The following is a 20,673-nucleotide window of genomic DNA, read 5'->3' as shown; positions in this document are numbered from 1 at the left end:
CAGCCTGATGCTTCTTGTTAGGAAGGACTCTATTTGGCTTTGGCTAGTACAGACAGTATGCAGTCTCAAACACTGGTCCATTAAATTGAGCTTTAATGACAGTTTTTAGTTGTGCCTTTATTCACCTTAGTTCATTTAAAAATGTACTTGTTTTAAAGATCCTATAAATATGGAGTGACTACCCATTAACTTGGGATATGTCGCCCCTCTCAGCATGGTATTGTTTTTAAAAAGCAGAATTTCTTATAGGAATCTTATTGATCACACAGTAGTTACAAGAATGTCAGATATAGTGACATACAATCTAAAGACAGGCCAATTAAGAATGTACATAATGTAAAAATATACATATTAAAAGTTAGCCATGTAGACAGACGCATGCAGCGGTTGGAGTAGGTGATAGTTTGAGGGGTGAGGGCCCATACACAGTTATATTGTCTAATCCCAACATTATAGTAAGTTTCCACTAACTGATACAACATCTAAATACACATCTAAATACACAAAGGCAAATCATGAACTGCTACATATAGTCTAAAAGTGGTCTGTGATCTTTTTGTGAGATTTCCATGAAAATAGTAAATAATCATGCAGGTAGTAGGAAGTATTGGTTATTCTGGTTGGACTTGGGAAATGTTTAACTTTTTATATTAATATCTGTGAAGAGTCTGTATCTCCTTTTACTGCTTTCTTCACAACTGAAGTGGGGGAATGCGCTTGGAGTAGGGGAATTTCAATGTTGTTTGACCTAAATGATAACTGAAATACTATTTTAAAATGTGATAACTTTTTAACAACATAGTTTAGTCACACACAACATAAAACATAAATCATCTGCAGGATTCTGTAATTTCTACTGCTATCCTAAAGAATGAAACTGATACAAGTGCTTGTTTATTTACCAAAGCAGGCACTATTTTGAGCTCTTTGATCAGAGAATATCCAAAACAGAAGAAATGTCACTTTTTTCCTCTGGGCCTTTTGAGAAACTTGACCAAAATAAATTATTCAAGGTTTCCACTGAGCAGTGGTGTTACCATGTATGTTACTGTCTGGAGAACAAATAACTTCCTAACACTGCAAGAGTGTTGCCTTGGGTGTACTTGATAGGAATCAGGAACCTTGAACACCAGTTCACAGTTTTCTTATACACCTCCATTTAGCCTGCTTTTTGCAGACGATTATGGCAAATGTGTTTTGGGAGCTAAGCTTGAGATTTCTCTAGTTGGATAGAAACCAATAAAAGTTGGCAGATTCTGACTTACTGTCTCTGAATGCTCAAAATACAAGTTCCTCTTGGGGAAAGAACATTAAAATAACTTGAAGATCTATTTTATTGGTAACTTAGAATGCAAAGTATTTTATTTTTAAACTTTAAAACAAGACAGCCTAGGTTAAATAATATAGTTTTCCAAAGCTGAATGTGCTCGCTTGGAGCTCAGTTTTTCTGCTTAAAGTACAAAAACAACTCTCTAAAACTCCTAGGCAAGACACTACTGTTTTGATGATCTGTGATTTAGATGAACTGATCCAATCTCAGTTGGTAACATCCCTTTTTTCCCCGTTGGTAAGGGTTTAAAAAATTCTAGAACAGATGCATTTTTCTAGTCTTACACCGACAATTTCATTCCAAATGTCTCCTGAGAGGCGTAGACCATATACAGGAATCCATCTTCATCCTTCTCACTTTCATACACTTCCGATATCGGTGTGGACACACTCACCATGCTGTGCCCATTCACTAACAGGAAGAAGGCTTGATTAGCGTTGAGCTGTAAGCGCCTTCTATTGAAAGAAATATGAAAAAATATTGACACATCAATCAGTAGGGAACGTGTAAAAATATCACCCATTAATTGATTTTAAAAGTATATTTTTTTAAATGCTGCTTCTGGCAAAATTAAGTGTATACTTTACCATTAATGACTAGTATTTCTTCTCACAAAGAACAAGACATTTCCTATGATTATATTCATGATCAATATTAGTGATAATTCTTACTACCTTGAGCTTTAAACTATTATGCTGTCTGAAGAATGTCATTAGTGTCTAAAATGTGAGAAAAATAGTTCAAAATATTTATAAACTAAGACCTAAGCTGGTACAATTTATTACCACTATACCAAATCTGAATTCTTTTAATAATTTTGATACAAAACTTATAACTTTTCTGATTAAAGGACATCTACACTAGATGTTATAAAAGAATCAGAAGGGACATGAGATCTAGCAGATAAAAAATATTTTTAAAAAAACAAACAAAAAAATAAAAACAAGAAATGAAACATCTATGGTTTTATTAAGCTTGCATAATTTTAATCAGAACAAAAGATTTATCTGTAAGTGTGATAAAGAATAAAAACTTAACCCCAGCTGGTATGGCTCAGTGGTTGAGCATCAACCCACAAACCAGGAGGTCAGAGTTCTATTTCCATCATGACATGCCCGGGTTGTGTGCTCAGTCCCCAGCAGGGGATGTGCAGGAGGAAGCTGGTCAATGATTCTCTCTCATCATTGATGTTTCTCTCTTTATCTTGCCCTCTTTGAAATAAATAAAAACATTTTTTTTTTTTAAAAAGATTAAGAAGTTAAGCCCCAGCTGGTGTGGCTTGGTTGGAGTATCAGGATGTCCCCTACATCAGCACCCTAGCTGGTTTGGCTCAGTGGATAGAGCGTCAGCCTGCAAACCAAAGGCTCCCGGGTTCGATTCTGGTCAAGGGCATGTACCTTGGTTGCAGGCTCCTCCCTGGCCCGGGCTATGGTCAAGGCTTGTGGAAGAGACAACCAATCGATGTGTTTCTCTCATATCAATGCTTCTCTGTCTTTCTCTCTCTCTCCCCCACTCTCCCTAAAAATCAATGAAAAAATATCCTCAGGTGAGGATTAACAACAATAACAACAAAAAAGGTGGTAGGTTCGATTCCCAATTGGGGCATATACCCAGATTTTGGGTTCGGTCCTGGTGGGGCACACTCGGGAGGCAACCAATCAATGTTTCGCTCACATTAATGTTTCTCTCTCTCTCTCCTTCCTTTCCCCCACCTCATCTAAGATCAGTAAAAAATTAAAAATAAATGAGAAGTTACCTAAAGAAATAAAAAAACAAAAAGGTGATTACCTAATTATCTTGATGAGTTCACTCATGTTGACATGATCAGGTACAAGAAACTTGGTTTTATCCAGAACAGGAAGCTGCTTTTCCCCCTTGTATCGTTCTATTATCACCTAGAAATGAATCCAGAAATGTGATTTTAAAATAGTCACTAAGGGAGAAAAATAAAAAACTTCCTATGTTGTAACTGGCACATTTGTTAGTTTCCTCATAGATCTATATCTCTTATAAAATGGTACACAAGAGACACAGTAGCTGCCTCCAGGGGGGTGAGCAGGGAGGAGGAAGAAAATGCTAAGTATTTTGTTATTTGGAACCATGAAAATATACTAGTCAGAACGGTGAGGCTGCATTGGTGGTATAGTGGTGAGCATAGCTGCCTTCCAGAACAGAGAGGCTTAAGTATAAAGTATAAAGATATGAATCTGTCTGTACCAATTCTAATACTACCATTTCCTGTGGCATGGTAGGAACCTTAATAAAAATGTTAAGGTGGTTTTTTAAAATATATATTTTTATTTATTTCAGAGAGGAAGGGAGAGGAAGAAAGAAAAACATCAATGATGAAAGAAATCACTGACTGGCTTCCTCCTGCACGCACCACTGGGGCTCAAGCCCGCAATCTGGGATGTGCCCTGACCAGGAATCGAACTGACCTCCTGAGTTCATAGGTCAATGCTCAACCACAGAGCCACACCAGCTGAGCTAGACTAAGTTTGTTTTTTATACTAGAGACATGCTTCTCTATTTGACATGAAAATAATACTAAGTAAATATTTTATAAGTAGAGGTCAAATCTTCAATTTGTTACTTGAAGATTCCTTTCATTTTGATAAAATATTCTTGCTATTTCTTTAATAAGTATTAAAGTCAAGGATCTTGAAATATGCAGGAAACAAAAATGGTTTCACATTATGAATGGAAATAAATCCATTAGCTCCTTGCCATACTTCCTTTCTGTAGAGAAAAAAAAAAAGTGAAGCTGTCATCTTCCTTGTTAAAATGAATTTATCTATAGCTGTGTTCAGAACATGATATCCACAGAAATCAGCGGAGAGACTATACCTGCCTAGTTTTAAGTGGTAGCAGAAATCGGAGCCAATACATAAATCATAGATTCTTGGCCCAGAAAGCAGAAGTAAGGAATGAGAAGAAAAAATTCAAGATCTTAGAATCCTTTGTTAAAGGAACACACCGCAGTCTGGAAAATGCCAGATAAGATGACTTTGGGTATCTTCTGCTTTCAGCTGCTGAGTCTGGTCTGCTTGGGGAGAAGCTGTTCTAGCTGCTTCTATTCACTATTTGGTGGTGATATCCGTGAAAATTCAATCACCTAAAATGATTGTTTTACTTTTCAGTTCTTATTTCTTTAAATTTTTTCCTTTACCTCTTCTAATTGGGGAGACCAGATGCATAACTCAGAATAAGGCATTTTACTAGACCTGAAAGAACCGTCTCAAAATTTCACTTAATGGTAAGAGCTATGAACAGGAGCACAGAAAAAGTCACCACTGGGGAATGAAGACTGTAGGACCAGGATGGACTGTGCCAAGTCCATCCATCCACCCATCATATTCTCAACATAGGAATGGCTGTGAGTCTGCTTCTCAAACTTGTGCAGTGTTGTCACAAACACTACATGTAAGTACAAATATGTGATTTCTGCAAAAAAACAAACTATTAACAAAAAAGATGACTTTTAATGTACACAGATATTCACATTTCAAAAGGATTCTGTAGAATTCTGGCAGACATTTGGGCTGGCTATTTGTTTCCAAAGGGTAGCACCTGTTAGTAAATAAGCATAGCAGGTACTTAAAAGTAAAACAAAACAAAAAAAACACAAAATTAAGGTAATTCCCCAGAAGGTTCAATACTAAGCCCTATGTTAACCCCAAGTTCAAAGACACATTATTGTGAAAGTTCCAGCCAGTCCAACCAGAATATGTCTTTTACTATAGAATCCTATAGGTGAAACTGCTGAGCAGACCCATCTTATTATCTTTTCTTTACACTTTACAGTCCTCCTACCCCTTTCCCCTTCCTCCTCCCCATCCCCGGATCTTTCATCTTCTTTTCCCTACTTTGGTATCAGATGACCAGTCAGAAAGCCAAACATGAAAGCTTCTATAAAATTTTAGCAGTGGAGTTTCTTTCTCTTTCTTTTTTAATCCTCACGTGAGGACATTTTTTTTCCCACTGAAGTGAAGAGGGAGGCAGAGGGAAAGGGGAAAAGAGAGAGAAACAGACAGACATAGATTGACTGCTTCCTGCACATGCCCCAAAAAGGACCAGGGATTGAACCTGCAACTTAGGTAACATGCCCTTAATTGGGAATCGAACCCGTGACCCTTTGGTATGCGGCTGACACTCTTAACCGCTTAGCAACACTGGCCAGGGCTGCATACATTACTAACCACTGAAACATACATAGGTATCTGAAACTATCTACTTACCGGGATTTTGGTGGGATGCTGCTCTCGGATAAGCCGGACATCTTCTACTCTTTGTTCTGCAATGAAAAGAGATATAGGCATTATTAAGGACTCTAAAGCAGCTTATTTCCTGCATTTTTGCTGGTTGAGCTTTATATCTGAATTTCACCTTTTTTTGTAGCAGAGCAAAACAAGTAGGCACATCTTTCTAGAAGTGAAAGAAATCAAGCACTAACGTTTCATATCTAGCAAAGATTGATATGTGAGGTCAAGGGCAATTATATGGAAATCAACAAGCAATTAATTACATGGTTCTATCAGGAGTTATAAGACCAGAGAGAAAGGAATGCCCTATTAAGAGTTAAATAGTTCTGTACAGTGCCCCAAATAAGCACAGTCTACTGTTGAATTCTTTTTTTTTTTTAATCTTTTTAAAATACATTTTTATTGATTTTAGAGAAGGGAGAGAGAGAGAGAAACATCAGTGATGGAATCATTGATCGGCTGCCTCCTGTTAGCCCTACACTGGGATGGAGCTTACAGGTCAGGCATGTGCTCTTGACCAGAATTAAACCCCGGGACCCTTCAGTCCACAGGCCGATGCTTTATCCACTGAGCCAAGCCAGCTAGGGCATCAGTGTTTTAATTTCATAATATAAGAAGAGGTCAGTGTCCTGGCTAAATAGTTAGGTATTGCATGTTTTTTCTTTTGTTTTTTTTTGGTTTTTTTTGCTGAATTTTTTTTTTAATCTTTATTGTTCATATTATTACAAATGTTCCTCTTCCCCCCCCCCCTCCGTTGCTCTCCTCCTCCAAGTTCCCACCCCACCCTCTGCCCTTTCCCCAACCCATTGTCCTCATCCATAAGTGCAAAATTTATGTTCAGTCTTTTCCCACTCCACCCTCTCCCCTTTTCCCCAAGAATCGTCAGTTCACTCCCCCTCTGATTCTATCATATTCAACAATTAATATTGTTGATCAGATTTTTTTTTAATTTCCTTGGTTTTTAGATTCACTTGTTGATAGTTACGTATTTGTTCATAATTTTTATCTTTATTTACTTTCTCTTCCAAAAGAACCCCCTTCAGCAATTCATATAATTCTGGTTTGGTGGTGATGAACTCCTTTAGCTTTTTTTTATTAGTGAAGCTCTTTATCTGGCCTTCGATTCTGAGTGATAGCTTTGTTGGATAGGTTCTTACTATTCATCACCTTGAATATTTCTTGCCATTCCTGTCTGGCCTGCATGGTTTCTGTTGAAAAATCAGCTGACAATCGTATAGGTGCTCCTTTATAGGTAACTACCTGCATTGCTCTTGCTGCTTTTAATATTCTTTGTCTTTTGCTCTTGGAATTTCAATTATGATTTGTCTTGGAGTGGTCTTCTTTGGATTCCTTTTGTTTGGAGTTCTGTGTGCTTCCTGGACTTGTAAGTCTAATTCTTTCACAAGGTGGGGGAAGTTTTCTGTCACTATTTCTTTCAGTATGTTTTCGATATCTTGCTCTCTCTCATCTTCTGGGACCCCAATATTCTGATGGTTCGCTTGAAGTTGTCCCAGAGGTTTCTTACATTTTCCTCAACTTTCTGGATTCTCTTGCCTTCTTGCTTCTGCGGAGGAGTGTCTTCTGGCTCTTTATGTTCCAAATCTTTGACTTGATTCTTGCGATCTTCCATTCTGTTTTTAGGACTCTGTATAATATTTTTTATTTCAGACAATGTATTTTTTATTTATTGTTGATCCCTTATTTCTAGTTGATCCCTTTTCATATCCTCATAGGTCTCATTTATTTTATCGGCCTTTTCTAGGAGATTCTTGAACAACCTTATAAGTGTGGTTTTGAACTCTATATCCAGTTGCTTTTTGTCCTCCATTTCTTTCGTTTGTGAACTTTTTCCTTGTCTGCATTTTCGCAGCTTCCGTGAGTTGGTAGCCTTAAAAGTCTCTGTGTTCTGCTTGGATGTAGTTTCAGGGTGGAGCCTACAGCCTTGGCTTCCCTCAGCCCCGCCCTATGCGGCTCCAGAGCCTCAGTATTCCTTAGGGTCCTTCAGTACTCGTTGTAAGCACCTGTGAGGGAAAGGTGTCCTCGATTTTCGCCTGCTACCAAACAGTCGAGGCTCTCCCCCAATGAGCCCGGAACTGAGGTTCAGTTCAGTTGGAAGTGGAATTGCCAGGGCAATCCCGCGGCACAGCCAACTGTCCCTTCTCTGTGCGTAATGTGTGCGCCTCCGGGACCTCCTTTCGCCTCTCCCCGGGGTTCCGCCTTACCGCCCAGCTGCCTCTGTATGAGCCTGGGTCCCCGGGGTCTGGTCTAGAACTGGGGTTCAGTGCTGTCAGAACTGGGGTTCAGCACAGTCTGGAGCTTTTATCTCCTTCCCACTAGGGAACGCCAGCCAGGCACTCAGCTGCCCCTCTTCTCCGGCTCCGTCCTCTCCGCGCGCACCGCATGTCTCCGTACCTTAGGCTTTTACAGTTCCTCCGCTCTTCCTTCTGGTTTTCTCCTTGCTTCTCGTTGTAGAATTTCCAGTCAGTCGACTTTCCTGTAGTTCTGGGTAATGTCTTTTATATTTTAGTTTTATTTTATTGAAATTATTGTGTGGGGCTGCGGTTAGGTGTTTACCTGTGCAGCCATCTTGGATTCTCCCCTTGAATACTTTTAAAAAATATATATTTTATTGATTTTTCACAGAGGAAGGGAGAGAAATAGAGAGCTAGAAACATCGATTAGAGTATAACATCGACCAGCTGCCTCCTGCACACTGCCACGGGTGATGTGCCGCAACCAGTGTACATGCCCTTGACAGAAATCGAACCCGGAACTCTTCAGTCCGCAGACCGATGCTCTATCCACTGAGCCAAACCGGTTTCGGCCTGTTGAATACTTTTTTGAGAATATCTCTGTATTCTCCCCCTTAATAGAATCACTTATTTATATTTTCACCTATTGTATTAGGCTATCTGTAGAATATGGGGTGTGGGGGGGAGCCAAGCCCAGTTCTCAATAAGGTAACAATATAATTGGAGGATCATGTCATATATAAAGCAATACATGAACATATGATTAAGATGGCATAAATTAAAACCTTCTAACAAAAATTAATAAAATCACCTTGACTTACTATGGTAGGATTCATTCTCATGGTATGTATTTGCAAATAAATGATCAATGTAATGAACTTCCTGAGAAAGTGTTCATACTAGTAGCTCCAGAAAAAAAGATGCTATGACCTATATAGACATGAATTTATTTTAACATCACTGCCATTTTGGTTTGAATTTTTTTTTAGTTAATATTCCCCATAAAAATTATCGAATTCCCATATTCAAATATGAATGTAAGTTCTGTTTATACTTTCCCATCCATATCTAAATCATCTCTAAAGATAAACTACTAAATAAAATCATATTTGCCCCCAGTCTGTATGGCTCAGTGGTTGAGCATAGACCTATGAACCAGAAGGTCACAGCTTAATCTCCAGTGTGGGGCATGCGGGAGACAGCCGATCAATGATTCTCTCTCATCGTTGATGTTTCTATTTCTCTCTCCCTCTCCCTTCTTCTCTGAAATCAATAAAAACATATTAAAACAAAACAAAAAAAAAAACATATTTGCTATAGACAAAGATGACTGCAAACTCACTGATTCTTCCCAGTGCATATTGTTATTCAATATATGACGATAAACATAAATTTAGCTATTATTATTAATAGTAAATTTAACCTATTGGTTTTCACCTATTACATTGTGACTTATAACAAGAAATACATATTTGGTCCTGGCACAGAGCTCCCAAAACCCTTAGATTTCCCTATCTAACCTAATAACAGAGAAATATGCAAATTAACCATCATTCCACCACATAACTCACGCCCACCAGCCAAACAGGGTGAGTATGCAAATCAACCGAACCAATATGGCAGTTAATTTGCATATCAAGACAGTGTAGACAGAAACCAAGCCTGCAGAAGGGAGTGAAGCTGCGAAGAAGAAAGCAAAGCAGTGGAGAAGGGAGGCCCTGCGGGGGAGGGGAGGAAGCAGGCGGGCGAAGGGAGGAAAGCAGGTGGGGCAGGGCAGGGAGAAGGGAGGAAAGCAGGCGGAAAGGTGACCCGAGGCAGGAAGTCCCATTGCAGGAATCTTCCTGCAACAGGCCACTAGTATGGGTGATAAAGATCTTTCCTTATTCACACTAAGCCCCTTTCAACCACACCTGAGTTTATGTTAATGAGGTGATTTTGAGAAAGCCTTAAGGATGGAGGGTGGTTGCCAAGGGACCAACAAAGATTAGAGGTTTCAAACATTTAGCCTCACTCCTGACCACCTGGAAAAGAGAGGTCAGCTGGTCAGAAGCACAGGTAACAACCTGCACTTGCAATTAGTCGCTGAAGATTCAAACCAATGACCTCTTGGTGGATGGGACTACACTCAACAAACCTTACCACAAGACCCAGGGCAATAACACACTTTTTAAAGTTATCTTCAGCCGAAACCGGTTTGCCTCAATGGATAGAGCGTTGGACTGCGGACTGAAAGGTCCCAGGTTTGATTCCGGTTAAGGGCATGTACCTTGGTTGCAGGCACATCCCCAGTAGGGGGTGTGCAAGAGGCAGCTGATCAATGATTCTCTCTCATTGATGTTTCTAACTCTTCCTTCTCTCTTCCTCTCTGTAAAAAAAATCAATAAAATATATTTTTTAAAAAAATGTTTAGTTATCTTCAGAGGTGAATAGTACATCTGACAGGAGCATATCAACAACACAGATCAAAAATTCTTTTAACTCAATTATTTTCTCAGTGCTATAATCTGTTTGTCAGACTGCCCCTGGCAATCAGGGATGCAGCTCTAGTCATCTGTGTATTCCCCCAGGGCTCAAGCTTGTACACAGAAGATAGCTAACAAATAAAAACTGTAAAATGGAGAAGAAACCAAGATGGCGGCCTAGGTAAGCACCTAAGCTGCCGCCTGGCACAACAATTTCAAAACAACTAAAAGACAGAACGGACATCATCCAAAACCACAGGAAAGCTGGCGGAGTGGGAAATCTACAAGGAGAAAGTAGAGAGGCTCAACGGGCAGCCGAGTGCCTGGCTGACGGGAGGGGAAAGGAAGCCCCCGGCTGCGGCTCCACTGAACCCCATTTTCAACTACACTAAACCCCAACCCTGTCCAGAACCTGGTGGACCCAGGCTCATACTGGTGGAATCTGGACTGCAGAGAAAGGCACCTGGAGACTCAGAGACTGGGAGACTCAGAGGAGCCGGGAGCTGCAGCAGGCAGGGTCTACAATCGTGCGAGTGAGTGTGCACAGAGAGATCTGACCACAGAGGTTGCCAAAGCTTCTCCATAGTGAAAGGAGTCGGAAGCACCAGACTACAGAGACCCAACCCAATTCCAGTCGAGCCCCTGGGACACCCATGTTCTTGCAGAGGGAATCTGGATTGTTAAGGTGGAAACTCAGGAGCTGTGGAAGGCAGAGGTCTGAGGCACACACCCAAGGGCAGGACTGACTGGGCGCCACTCTGAGAGGATGGGATGCAGGCTACTCCACACACAGGCCTGTGATAACTTAGGAGATGTGGTTTCAGAAGACCGCAGCTTTACTGTTAGAGGCAAAGGACACTCCTCTGGAGAAGCAAGAAGAGAAGAGAATCCAGAAAGTTGAAGATAGTGTAAGGAGCTTCTGGGACAACCTCAAGCATACCAACATCAGAATTATGGGGGTGCCAGAAGGAGAGAGAGAGAGCAAGATACTGAAAACCTATTTGAAGAAATAATGACCTAAAACTTCCCCCACCTGGTGAAAGAAATAGACTTACAAGTCCAGGAAATGCACAGAACCCCAAACAAAAGGAATCCAAAGAAGACCACACCAAGACACTTCATAATTAAAATGCCAAGAGCAAAAGACAGAATATTACAAGCAGCAAGAGAAAAGCAGGTAGTTACATATAAAGGAGCACCCATACAATTATCAGCTGATTTCTCAACAGAAACTATGCAGGCCTGATGGGAGTGGCAAGAAATATTCAAAGTGATGAATAGCAAGAACCTACAACCAAGATTACTCTACCCAGCAAAGTTATCATTCAGAATTGAAGGTCAGATAAAGAGCTTCACAGATAAAAAAAAAAAAAAAAAGCTAAAGGAGTTCATCACCACCAAACCAGGATTACATGAAATGCTGAAGGGTATTCTTTAAGAGGAAGAAGAAAAAGGTAAAGATAAATATTATGAATAACAAATACATATTTATCAACAAGTGAATCTAAAAATCTGAGGAACAGAATAAACTGGTGAGCCAAAACCAGTTTGGCTCAGTGGATAGAGCATCTTCCTGCAGATTGAGAAGTCCCAGGTTCGATTCTGGTCAAGGACATGTACCTTGGTTGCCGGCACATCCCCAGTAGGGGGTGTGCAAGAGGCAGATAATGGATGTTTCTCTCTCATCGATGTTTCTAACTCTCTATCCCTTCCTCTCTGTAAAAAAAATCAATAAAATATATATTTTTTAAAAAATAATAAACTGGTGAATGTAATAGAATCAGGGGCAAAGAAAGAGAGTGGATTGATAGTTATCAGGGGGAAAGGGGTATGGGAGGTGCAGGAAGAGACTGGACTAAAATTGTACACCTATGGATGAGGACAATGGGGTGGGGGAGGTAAGGGCAGAGGGTGGGGTGGAAACTGGGTGGAAGTAAGCTATGGGGGAAAAAAGAGAAACAATTGTAATAATCTGAGCAATAAAGATTAAATAAATAAATAATCTCACAAGTTTACAAGGACAAGCTCAGACTCTGCCACTAGGTGGACCATGTTCTTCACCTCTCTGGGCCCCACCCAGTTTCTTTAGCTACAAAAGGGGTTGTTTGGGATTGGCCCTAAGATCCATTCCTGCCTTCTCAATCATAGCATAAGACATCAACAGAGCTATTTTCAATTTTAAAATAAAACTCACTTACTTGGAAAGAGATAAAACTGCTCAAGCTAACTAGGGCTGTTCTTAGATTCTACAGTATAGAGGTTTTCGCCAAAGAATTAATTCCCCTCATCTACTGTGCTACAAATCTCTGAAAACTCAATTATCAGTGTTGTTATGAAAGTCAAGAGCAAAGAAAGGTAGTGGTCATTAAGAGATATTTGATACTTTTCTGCCAAATGACAAAGAGATCTTAGAAAAGGGGGTTGGGAGGAAAAGTGAGGTAAAGAGAAAGCAGATACAATATACAGAGTGGACAAAAGTAGGTTTACAGTTGTTCATATGAAAAATGGCTTGCAAATTATAATAATTACAATAACTTTATTAATACAAGATAATGTTGTAATGGCAGAGTAAACCTACTTTTCCCCACCTGGTATGTAAGATACACTAATGGGAAGGGGGTGAGGGAAGCGGCATTCCTGCTTGTTTACTTCTAGAGTCACAGGTTCCAGGTGAAATCCTTCCAATTAATTAGAACTTCTCCAGAATAACCTAAAAATCCTTTAAGCAGAGGAAAGTATAGTTTCAGTCATGAAAAAATGGGCATCTTTCCCACACAAATGTCCCCAATTAACTTTCAAATGTCAGTCAGTGAGGATGGAAGCCAAATACTGCAAATCTGCTTTAAATGCCATTCTCGGGGTTGCAAAAAAAGCTAAATAATATTAAGAGTTCACTAACGTCTCTAAAAGGAAAATTTCTAATTAAAAAGGCACGTCTAAGTCTTCTTAACCAACAAACTACCTAAGGAACTGTTTGAAAAGATAGGCTCAGCAGGCCAACATGAATTTCATTTACTGAAACGTCTCAGGCACAAGAAATCAAATACTTATCAATCCTGAGATCTAGAAAACCCTATCCAAGCTCAAATGAATGCTCACCTCTTTCTAGACTCCAGAAATCTAGACAAAGGTATCACTGCTTAAGGCCGGAAAGATTACGGTGGGACCTTTTCCGTGGAGAAGGAACCTGGTGCTTCCCTTCTCTCCTGTCCTCCCTGAGCTGCCATAAACAAGTCCTACAAACAGACGTCCTCTGAGGCCACGGTGTTATTGCAGAATTTTCTTGGCTTAAGAGCACTGATCACTTCCTTCTCATCATTTTTGTGGAGCAGTGATTATTAGGGTGTTACTTTCAATTTCACCCAGATGCCAGAAAGCCTAAGTTGGGTTTCTAGTCTAAAATGGGAGAGAACTGATTTTATGATTTACTACTAATATCAAAGTAAGAATGCACTGGCAAGCCAGGAGGATAAGCCACCCACCCTAGCTCTACTGCACAAGCAGATCAAGATGTCCCGCCCGCCGGGCAAGTCCCATCCACATTGGCCAGAATGGAGGGGGTGCAGAAGCCACAGGTTCGGGGGCTCCCCGGCGTTCACTTCTTCTCTCCATTAAAGCACTGAGGTTTCCAGTGCCCACATGGGACCAGGACAACTTACCTGGAGGTGATTCACTTGCATCCTAGAGCCGCCACTTCAAAGGGCTTGTAGCAGCCCAGCGTCGGGGAGGAGGGGGGGCCTCCCAACGAGTCCACCACTTCTCCCATGGGACTTCGCTTTTTGGAGGGACAGCCACCCCGCACCCCCTGGACCAGAGGGCTGACCAGGAGCCAAAGGTGATTCAGCACCTCCGCCAAAGCGCGCCCCCGCGGGGCCGGGTGTGAATGCCCCGGGCCCGGCTCGCACCCCAACCCCCGCACCGCCCCGTCCCCGCAGCCCTCGGAGCCCTCGGAGCCCTCGGAGCCCTCGGAGCCCTCGGAGCTCTCCTCGCGGGCCCTTCCCGGAAACCTTCGGCCCGTCGGTCACCCGACTCCATCCTCAACCCCGCGGCCTCTCAGGCCCGAGCCCTCAGCCCTCCCGGCCCAGCCCTTCGGCTCCTCAGTCCCCACCCTCCCCCTAGTCCGCGGCCCGGCCCCTCCACTGCTCTGCCCCGGCCACCGGTACCTCAGCCCCGCGCGGCCCTGGAGCCTTCTACCGGCTGGCGCCGGGTCCCCGCCGCTCGGCCCTCAGCTCTCCGGTGCCAGGCCCTCCGTCAGCGCCCGGCCCCCCAGCCCGGCCCGCCGCCTCGGCCTCTCCGGCCCCCGCCAACCTCCGGGCCCCTGAGCCGGGCCCGCCGCCTCGGCCCCTCAGCTCTCTCTCTCCAGCCTCCGCCAACCTCCGGGCCCCCGGCCCGGCCCGCGCCTCGGACCCTCGGAACTCCCGGGCCGGGCCGCCCTCGCCAGCCCCGGCCCCGCCGGGATACCCACCGAAGGTGCGGCGCTGCTTGAAGGTCTTCTCCGACGGCATGGCGCGCGAGGCGGGAGCAAGCGGCGAGGCAGAGGGTCCCGCAGCTTTCGGTGGCGGAGGTCCCGACGACGTCGACCGCGACTTCCCTTGTGTTTCTTCAGCCCGCAGCCGCGTCAAGTGACCGGCGCGCCGCCCCGAGAGGCGGGGCCAAGGGCGGACTCCGCCGCCGCCATAGCGTGCGTGGCGGAAGCAGCGCCGCGCGCAGGACCGGGGGCGGGGCGTGGGGCGCGCCGCCCTGCGCATGCGCGCGAGGAGGACCAGCGCCCAGGTTGTGGGGACCGAGTGAGGACGCTTCACTGTGTGCCCGCGCTCCCCCTCGCCCCACGGAGACGTGTGGGTGTGCCTCTCGGGATCCCTGCCGTGTGGTGCTGTCCCGCGTGACTGGCTGCTCTGAGTTCGCGTGCCCAGTTCTCCGTGCTGGTGGCTCTTAACCACTCTACCTGATAGAGTATTTTTGTGCTTCTATCGCAGGGTATCACTGACCTTGGAAATGCTGGTTTTTGTTTGTATTCTTTGGCTTACCAGATAGAGCACATTCAGTTGTGTGTGTGTGTATGTTTTGTGAATGAAAAGAGCCACATGCCAACCTGACAAGCTCAGGGAGTCCTGCGTGGCTTCTTGCAAACTCAGAGACCTAAAATAACCACAAAAGATGGTTTGAAAATTAAAAATCTAACTACAAACAGGTTATAGTGGGTAGTCATGTCCTGGATCAGTGTTTCCCAAACTTTTGACATATGTGCACCCCTTCTATAATTTTCGTAACGCTGAGTACCCCTCGTACTCATGAGAACATAGAATTAGGCACAGCTAAGCACGGTGCAGTGCATATCCCCACCAAACTCTTCCCGTACCCCTGGGGGTACGCGTACCACACTTTGGGAAACACTCTCCTAGACCGATATTTCACCTGACAAAGATCAACTTAGATCTTCTTTACTGAGCCCATTTGCCTTCCTAAGTCTAAGATATATCTGTGAGATGTCTGGGTAACTTGTAACTTCCTTTTTACCCCAATTTATTGAGGTTCTGCTTCCCGGTATATGTCGACCGTTTGGCTCAAATAAACTCACTAAAATTCTTTACAGGTTTCAATGGTTTTTTTTTTTTCATTAACATTTTAATTTTAAGAATCTCCACTAGTGACTTCTGTCACATGTTGTCTTAAGTTATTTCAGTATTTGTTTACTAGAAGCTAACTTTGGAATCTCTTATCTAGGCCAGCTTTTATAATGCAAGTTATTAGAGGGTAGCCACTTATTTGAAAGGAAAAACCCTTAGCTATGTTAGCAGATTAACTAATTTCAGCTGTTAAGCCACTGATTGCTGGACAAGTCTTAAGTTTACCAACTTTGGGCCTTTTAATAAAAATTTTAAAAAGCAGCTAGAAAATAGATTTAGAGCTGTTGGTGCAATGTCTTATGTTTTATTGAAGGTGTGTTTATTGAAAGTAAGAGTGCTGTGTTAGTGAAAGGTCTATAGAAAAGGGAAAATCAAACCCCTTTCTACACAATAGAAAACAAGTGAGAGTGTTTAAAATGTGTTCATAAAAGACCATCTAAGGCAGTGGTTCTCAACCTTTCTAATGTGCGGGGTGATGGGGGTGGTGCCTTCCCCTGATCAGCCAGTTGCCTCCCACAGAAGAGCAGGCAATTCCTGGACTGAGAGGGGGCAGGCTGGGCTGAGGAACCACCTACCCCAGTGCATGAATTTTCATGCACCGGGCCTCTAGTAGGTTTATAAAGAGAAATGTTAAAAGAGAGTTATATAGATGAAGAGGCCAGTAAGCCTGGACAAGTGGAATAGGGAAACAGCAGTTAGCAACCACTCAGAAAATCTAGATGCCAAGCAGTCTGCAGCCATCTAGTAAGTCCAATGAAGAGTAAATGGTTTGCACTGGAGGGTAAATAGCTTATATCACCCTACTTACAGAGATAGCAGAAAACCAATTACTGCCATTTGCCAACCACACCCAAGGACAAATGAAGTTAAGAGAATAAATCTCATTTTGGTATATCAGCATAACACTGGTGAATTCTACTAAGATACTCCTCTAATACTCAGTCTATAAAACTCCTCAAAATGAAGGCCTGGTGTATGCTCTCCTGAATAATAAATTTAATTAAGAAATTTAAATGTCAAAAGTAAGAGTTAGAATTTGGTTCTTTTCTACTTTGTTATAAATACAAGGATGTACTCATATTCCAAATATAAGGAGATATTTTAAAAACAATTTTGGCCCTAGCTGGTTTTGCTCAGTGGTTAGAGCGTTAGCTTGCAGATTGAAAGGTCCAGGGTTCCATACCTGTCAAGGTCACATGTCCAGGTTTCGGATTCAATCCCTAGTAGGGGGCATGTAGAAGGCAGCTGATCAATGATTCTCATTATTGATGTTTCTATCTTTCCCTCTCCCTTCCTCTCTGAAATCAATAAAAATATATAATAAAGTAAAAATAATTTGGTAAATATATTTTCTCTCTACCTTATCCTCCAGAATTTGGCAATTCTTAATAAGTAAATCATGGCAATACATTTCTTTGTATGAATTCAATAAGACCAGTTTCCAATTATAATTTTATCAACCAAGACTTTGACTGGAATGCCATGTCTGAGAGTGACATGCCTGGACTCAATATTAGCAGAAAGCCTTAAGGAAGGAAAATGACTTTGAAGCCAATAAGAGTGCCTTGGAGAAAAGCCTAGTATCTTGCTTCATTACATAGTTCATGGCAGTCTTTCCAGGTAAGGAGTAAAGATTGCTTTCCTGAGAGATGGTAAAATAGGAACCTCAAGACATCATTGGGAATCTCAAGAACTTGAGGAATTTACCCAAGTCTACAGGTATTGCAGGAAAACCTGGTGGCAACTAGGTGGCTCAACTTCTTTGGCCTGAGGAGTTCATTAAAGTTCAATCTGAGATTCCAGCAAAGCAGATTTTAAAAGCGCCTATACAGTCAGTTGCTATTCTTATTGTGTTTATGTAAACAATCAGGCCAAATTAAAACTAAACTTTTTAACAAATATTTTTTATTGATTTCAGAGAGGAAGGGAGAGTTAGAGAGACACAAAAATCAACAATAAGAGAGAATCATTGATCAGCTGACTCTTGCATGCTCCACAGGGGATCAAGCCCGAAACCCAGGCATGTGTCCTGACCGGGAGTCGAACTGTGACCTCCTGGTTCATAGATCCAGGCTCAACCGCTGAGCAACACTGGCTGGGCCAAATTGAAACTAATAATGCAGTAAATTAATTGGTCTTAATATGGCACTTTAATGACAATGAGGGTGGTTTTAGGGGGAAATTTTTGGTTTCAATAGACTCTAATACACAGTTGTTAATATTAAAGTAATTCAGTTAATTGTCTTCAAAAATTTATTTTTCACCTGTGAATTGAACTGGATCCTAAATTTATTTCATTTTCTAAAATATTTACCTACATCTCTCCAAACTAAAGCTTCATTTTAACCCATCCTTTGACTTGGAATCAGTGAGTATTAAAATGATTTTCCTTCCACTGGACCATTTGTCATAATTCTCGTTGTTCTAGTCTTGCCCCAGTAATACTAAAGTATATAACCCAGTTTGTCTCCACCAAGTTACAAGCCCTACTCATATTCAGGGAATACCACCTCTAGACACCATTGCCACCTCCTTCCATGTCCAGGCCTCATTGTCTCTCTGGCAGAGAGCAAGGTTTTCTTGGCTCTGAAGAAAAATGTCACCCTCTTTCAGCAGCTACAGAAGAGACCCTTTTCTCTGAGAGATTTCTGAAACAAGATCCTTGAATGGGGGAGGGAGATTGTTGTAGGCAGTTAGACAGATCTGAGGAGAGCAAGGACGATGGGCCAGGTACAGAAGGTCACTAGAATGGAAAGCCCCCGGTGCCTAGTATTGGACATCAATTTTAGGGTGACTTTTCTTTTCTTTTTTTTTTCTTTTTTTTAATATATTTTATTGATTTTGTACAGAGAGGAAGGAAGAGAGATAGAGAGTTAGAAACATCGATGAGAGAGAGTCATCAATCAGCTGCCTCTTGCACACCCCCTACTGGGGATATGCCCGCAACCAAGGTACATGCCCTTGACCGGAATCGAAACCGGGACCCTTCAGTCCCCAAGCCGACGCTCTATCCATTGAGCCAAACCGGTCCCGGCTAGGGTGACTTTTCATCCCCTAGCATATCATTGGTCATGCTGTTTGGACCCCTTGACCTAGCTTCCCTCGAGATAACATCTAGGCTTCAATTGTATTTCACCTCTGAGTCCAGATAAGCAATAAAGCCAGCCACTGCCGATGTCAGGACCAGCTGCATTGAGTAATGATGCCCTGTCCCGGTGCCAGCCAATCCATCATTGGAGGCTACAACCCTAAAAGGACACACTTGGAAAACTGCTGAATATTCTATTAAGATTCTTCCCTGGGACCTTCCCTAAATTCTCAACAGTAGAGTATTCTGAGAATCAAATCAATGATTTGGAATATGAGGAAGCAAAATACACCTAATCAGAAGAACAAAAAAAAAAAAAAGAGAGAGAGAGAGAGAGAGAGAATCCAAAAAATATGAAGATACTGTAAGGAGCCTCTGGTACAACTTCAAGAGTACCAATATTTGCATTATGGGGGCCTAGAAAGAAGAGAGAAAGATATTTAAAACCAATTTGAAAAAATTAATTACAGAAACTTCCCCTACCTAGTGAAAGAAATAGATATACAGGTACAGAAAGTGCAGAGAGTTCTAAACAAGAAGAACCAAAAGAGGCCCACACCAAGACACGTCATAATTAAAAATGCCAAGGGCTAAAGACAAAGAGAGAATCTTAAAAGCATCAAGAGAAAAGTGGTTAGTTATTTACAAGGGAGTGACCATACAACTGTAAACTGATTTCTCAATAAACATTTCAGGCCAGAAGGAAATGGCAAGAAATATTCAAGGTGAATAGCAAGGTCCTATAACAAGATTACTCTACCCAGCAAAGGTATTTAAAATTGAAGGTCAGATAAAGAACTTCACAGACAATAAAAAGCTAAAGGAGTTGACCACCACCAAAAGTATTACATAAATGTTGAAAGTCATTCTTTAAGACAAGAAAGGAGAAGAAGGAGGAGGAGGAGGAAGAGGAAAAGGAGGAGGAGGAAAAAAAAATATGAATATAAAATGGCAATAAATACATAAATCTATCAACAATTGAATCTAAAAATAAAAACAAATGAATAAGAAATCTAATGAATAAAATAGAACCAGAGGCATGGAAACATGAAACAATGACGAATCTCAGAGGGAAGGGAGTTGGAGGGGAGTTATAAAGAGATTAACCAGCCAAAACCGGTTTGGCTCAATGGATAGAGCATCGGCTTGGGGACTGAAAGGTCCCGGGTTCGATTCCGGTCAAGGGCATGTACCTTGGTTGTGGGCATATCCCCAGTGGGGGTGTGCAGGAGGCAGCTGATTGATGACTCTCTCTCATCAATGTTTCTAACTCTCTATCCCTCTCTCTTCCTCTCTGTAATAAATCAATAAAATATATATATTTAAAAATAAAAAAAATAAAAAAAAAATAAAGAGATTAACCAAAGATCTTATATGCATTGCCTATGGACACAGAAAATAGGGTGGTGAAGGCTGGAACTGGGTGGTGGCAGGCAGTGGGGAGATAAAAGGGAGACATCTGCAATACATTCAACAATAAAGATTTTTTTTTAAATATATTTTTATTGATTTTTTACAGAGAGGAAGGGAAAGAGACAGAGAGCTAGAAACATCGATGAGAGAGAAACACCGACCAGCTGCCTCTTGCACACCCCCACTGGGGATGTGCCTGCAACCAACGTACATGCCCCTGACCGGAATCGACCTGGGAC

At 42.1% G+C, this 20,673-nt stretch overlaps 1 protein-coding gene across 1 annotated transcript; it reads right to left on the bottom strand.

Annotated features, from left to right (window-relative positions):
- Nucleotides 1-76: 76 nt before the first annotated feature.
- On the bottom strand, nucleotides 77-14,947 carry MAP1LC3B (microtubule associated protein 1 light chain 3 beta). Its single transcript, XM_084905066.1, has 4 exons — nucleotides 14,772-14,947; nucleotides 5,569-5,624; nucleotides 3,119-3,225; nucleotides 77-1,785 (listed from the first exon to the last, which is right to left on the bottom strand). The coding sequence occupies exons 1-4, from the start codon at nucleotides 14,809-14,811 to the stop codon at nucleotides 1,611-1,613; spliced, it is 378 nt and encodes a 125-aa protein (XP_084761192.1). The 5' UTR covers nucleotides 14,812-14,947; the 3' UTR covers nucleotides 77-1,610.
- Between the last annotated feature and the right edge of the window lie 5,726 nt (nucleotides 14,948-20,673).

The sequence above is a fragment of the Pipistrellus hanaki genome (assembly GCF_964339955.1).
Source record: "Pipistrellus hanaki genome assembly, chromosome: 15".
NCBI lineage: Eukaryota > Metazoa > Chordata > Mammalia > Chiroptera > Vespertilionidae > Pipistrellus > Pipistrellus hanaki.
Note: the sequence above shows the minus strand (reverse complement) of the source record. Positions and strands in the feature narration are given on the sequence as shown.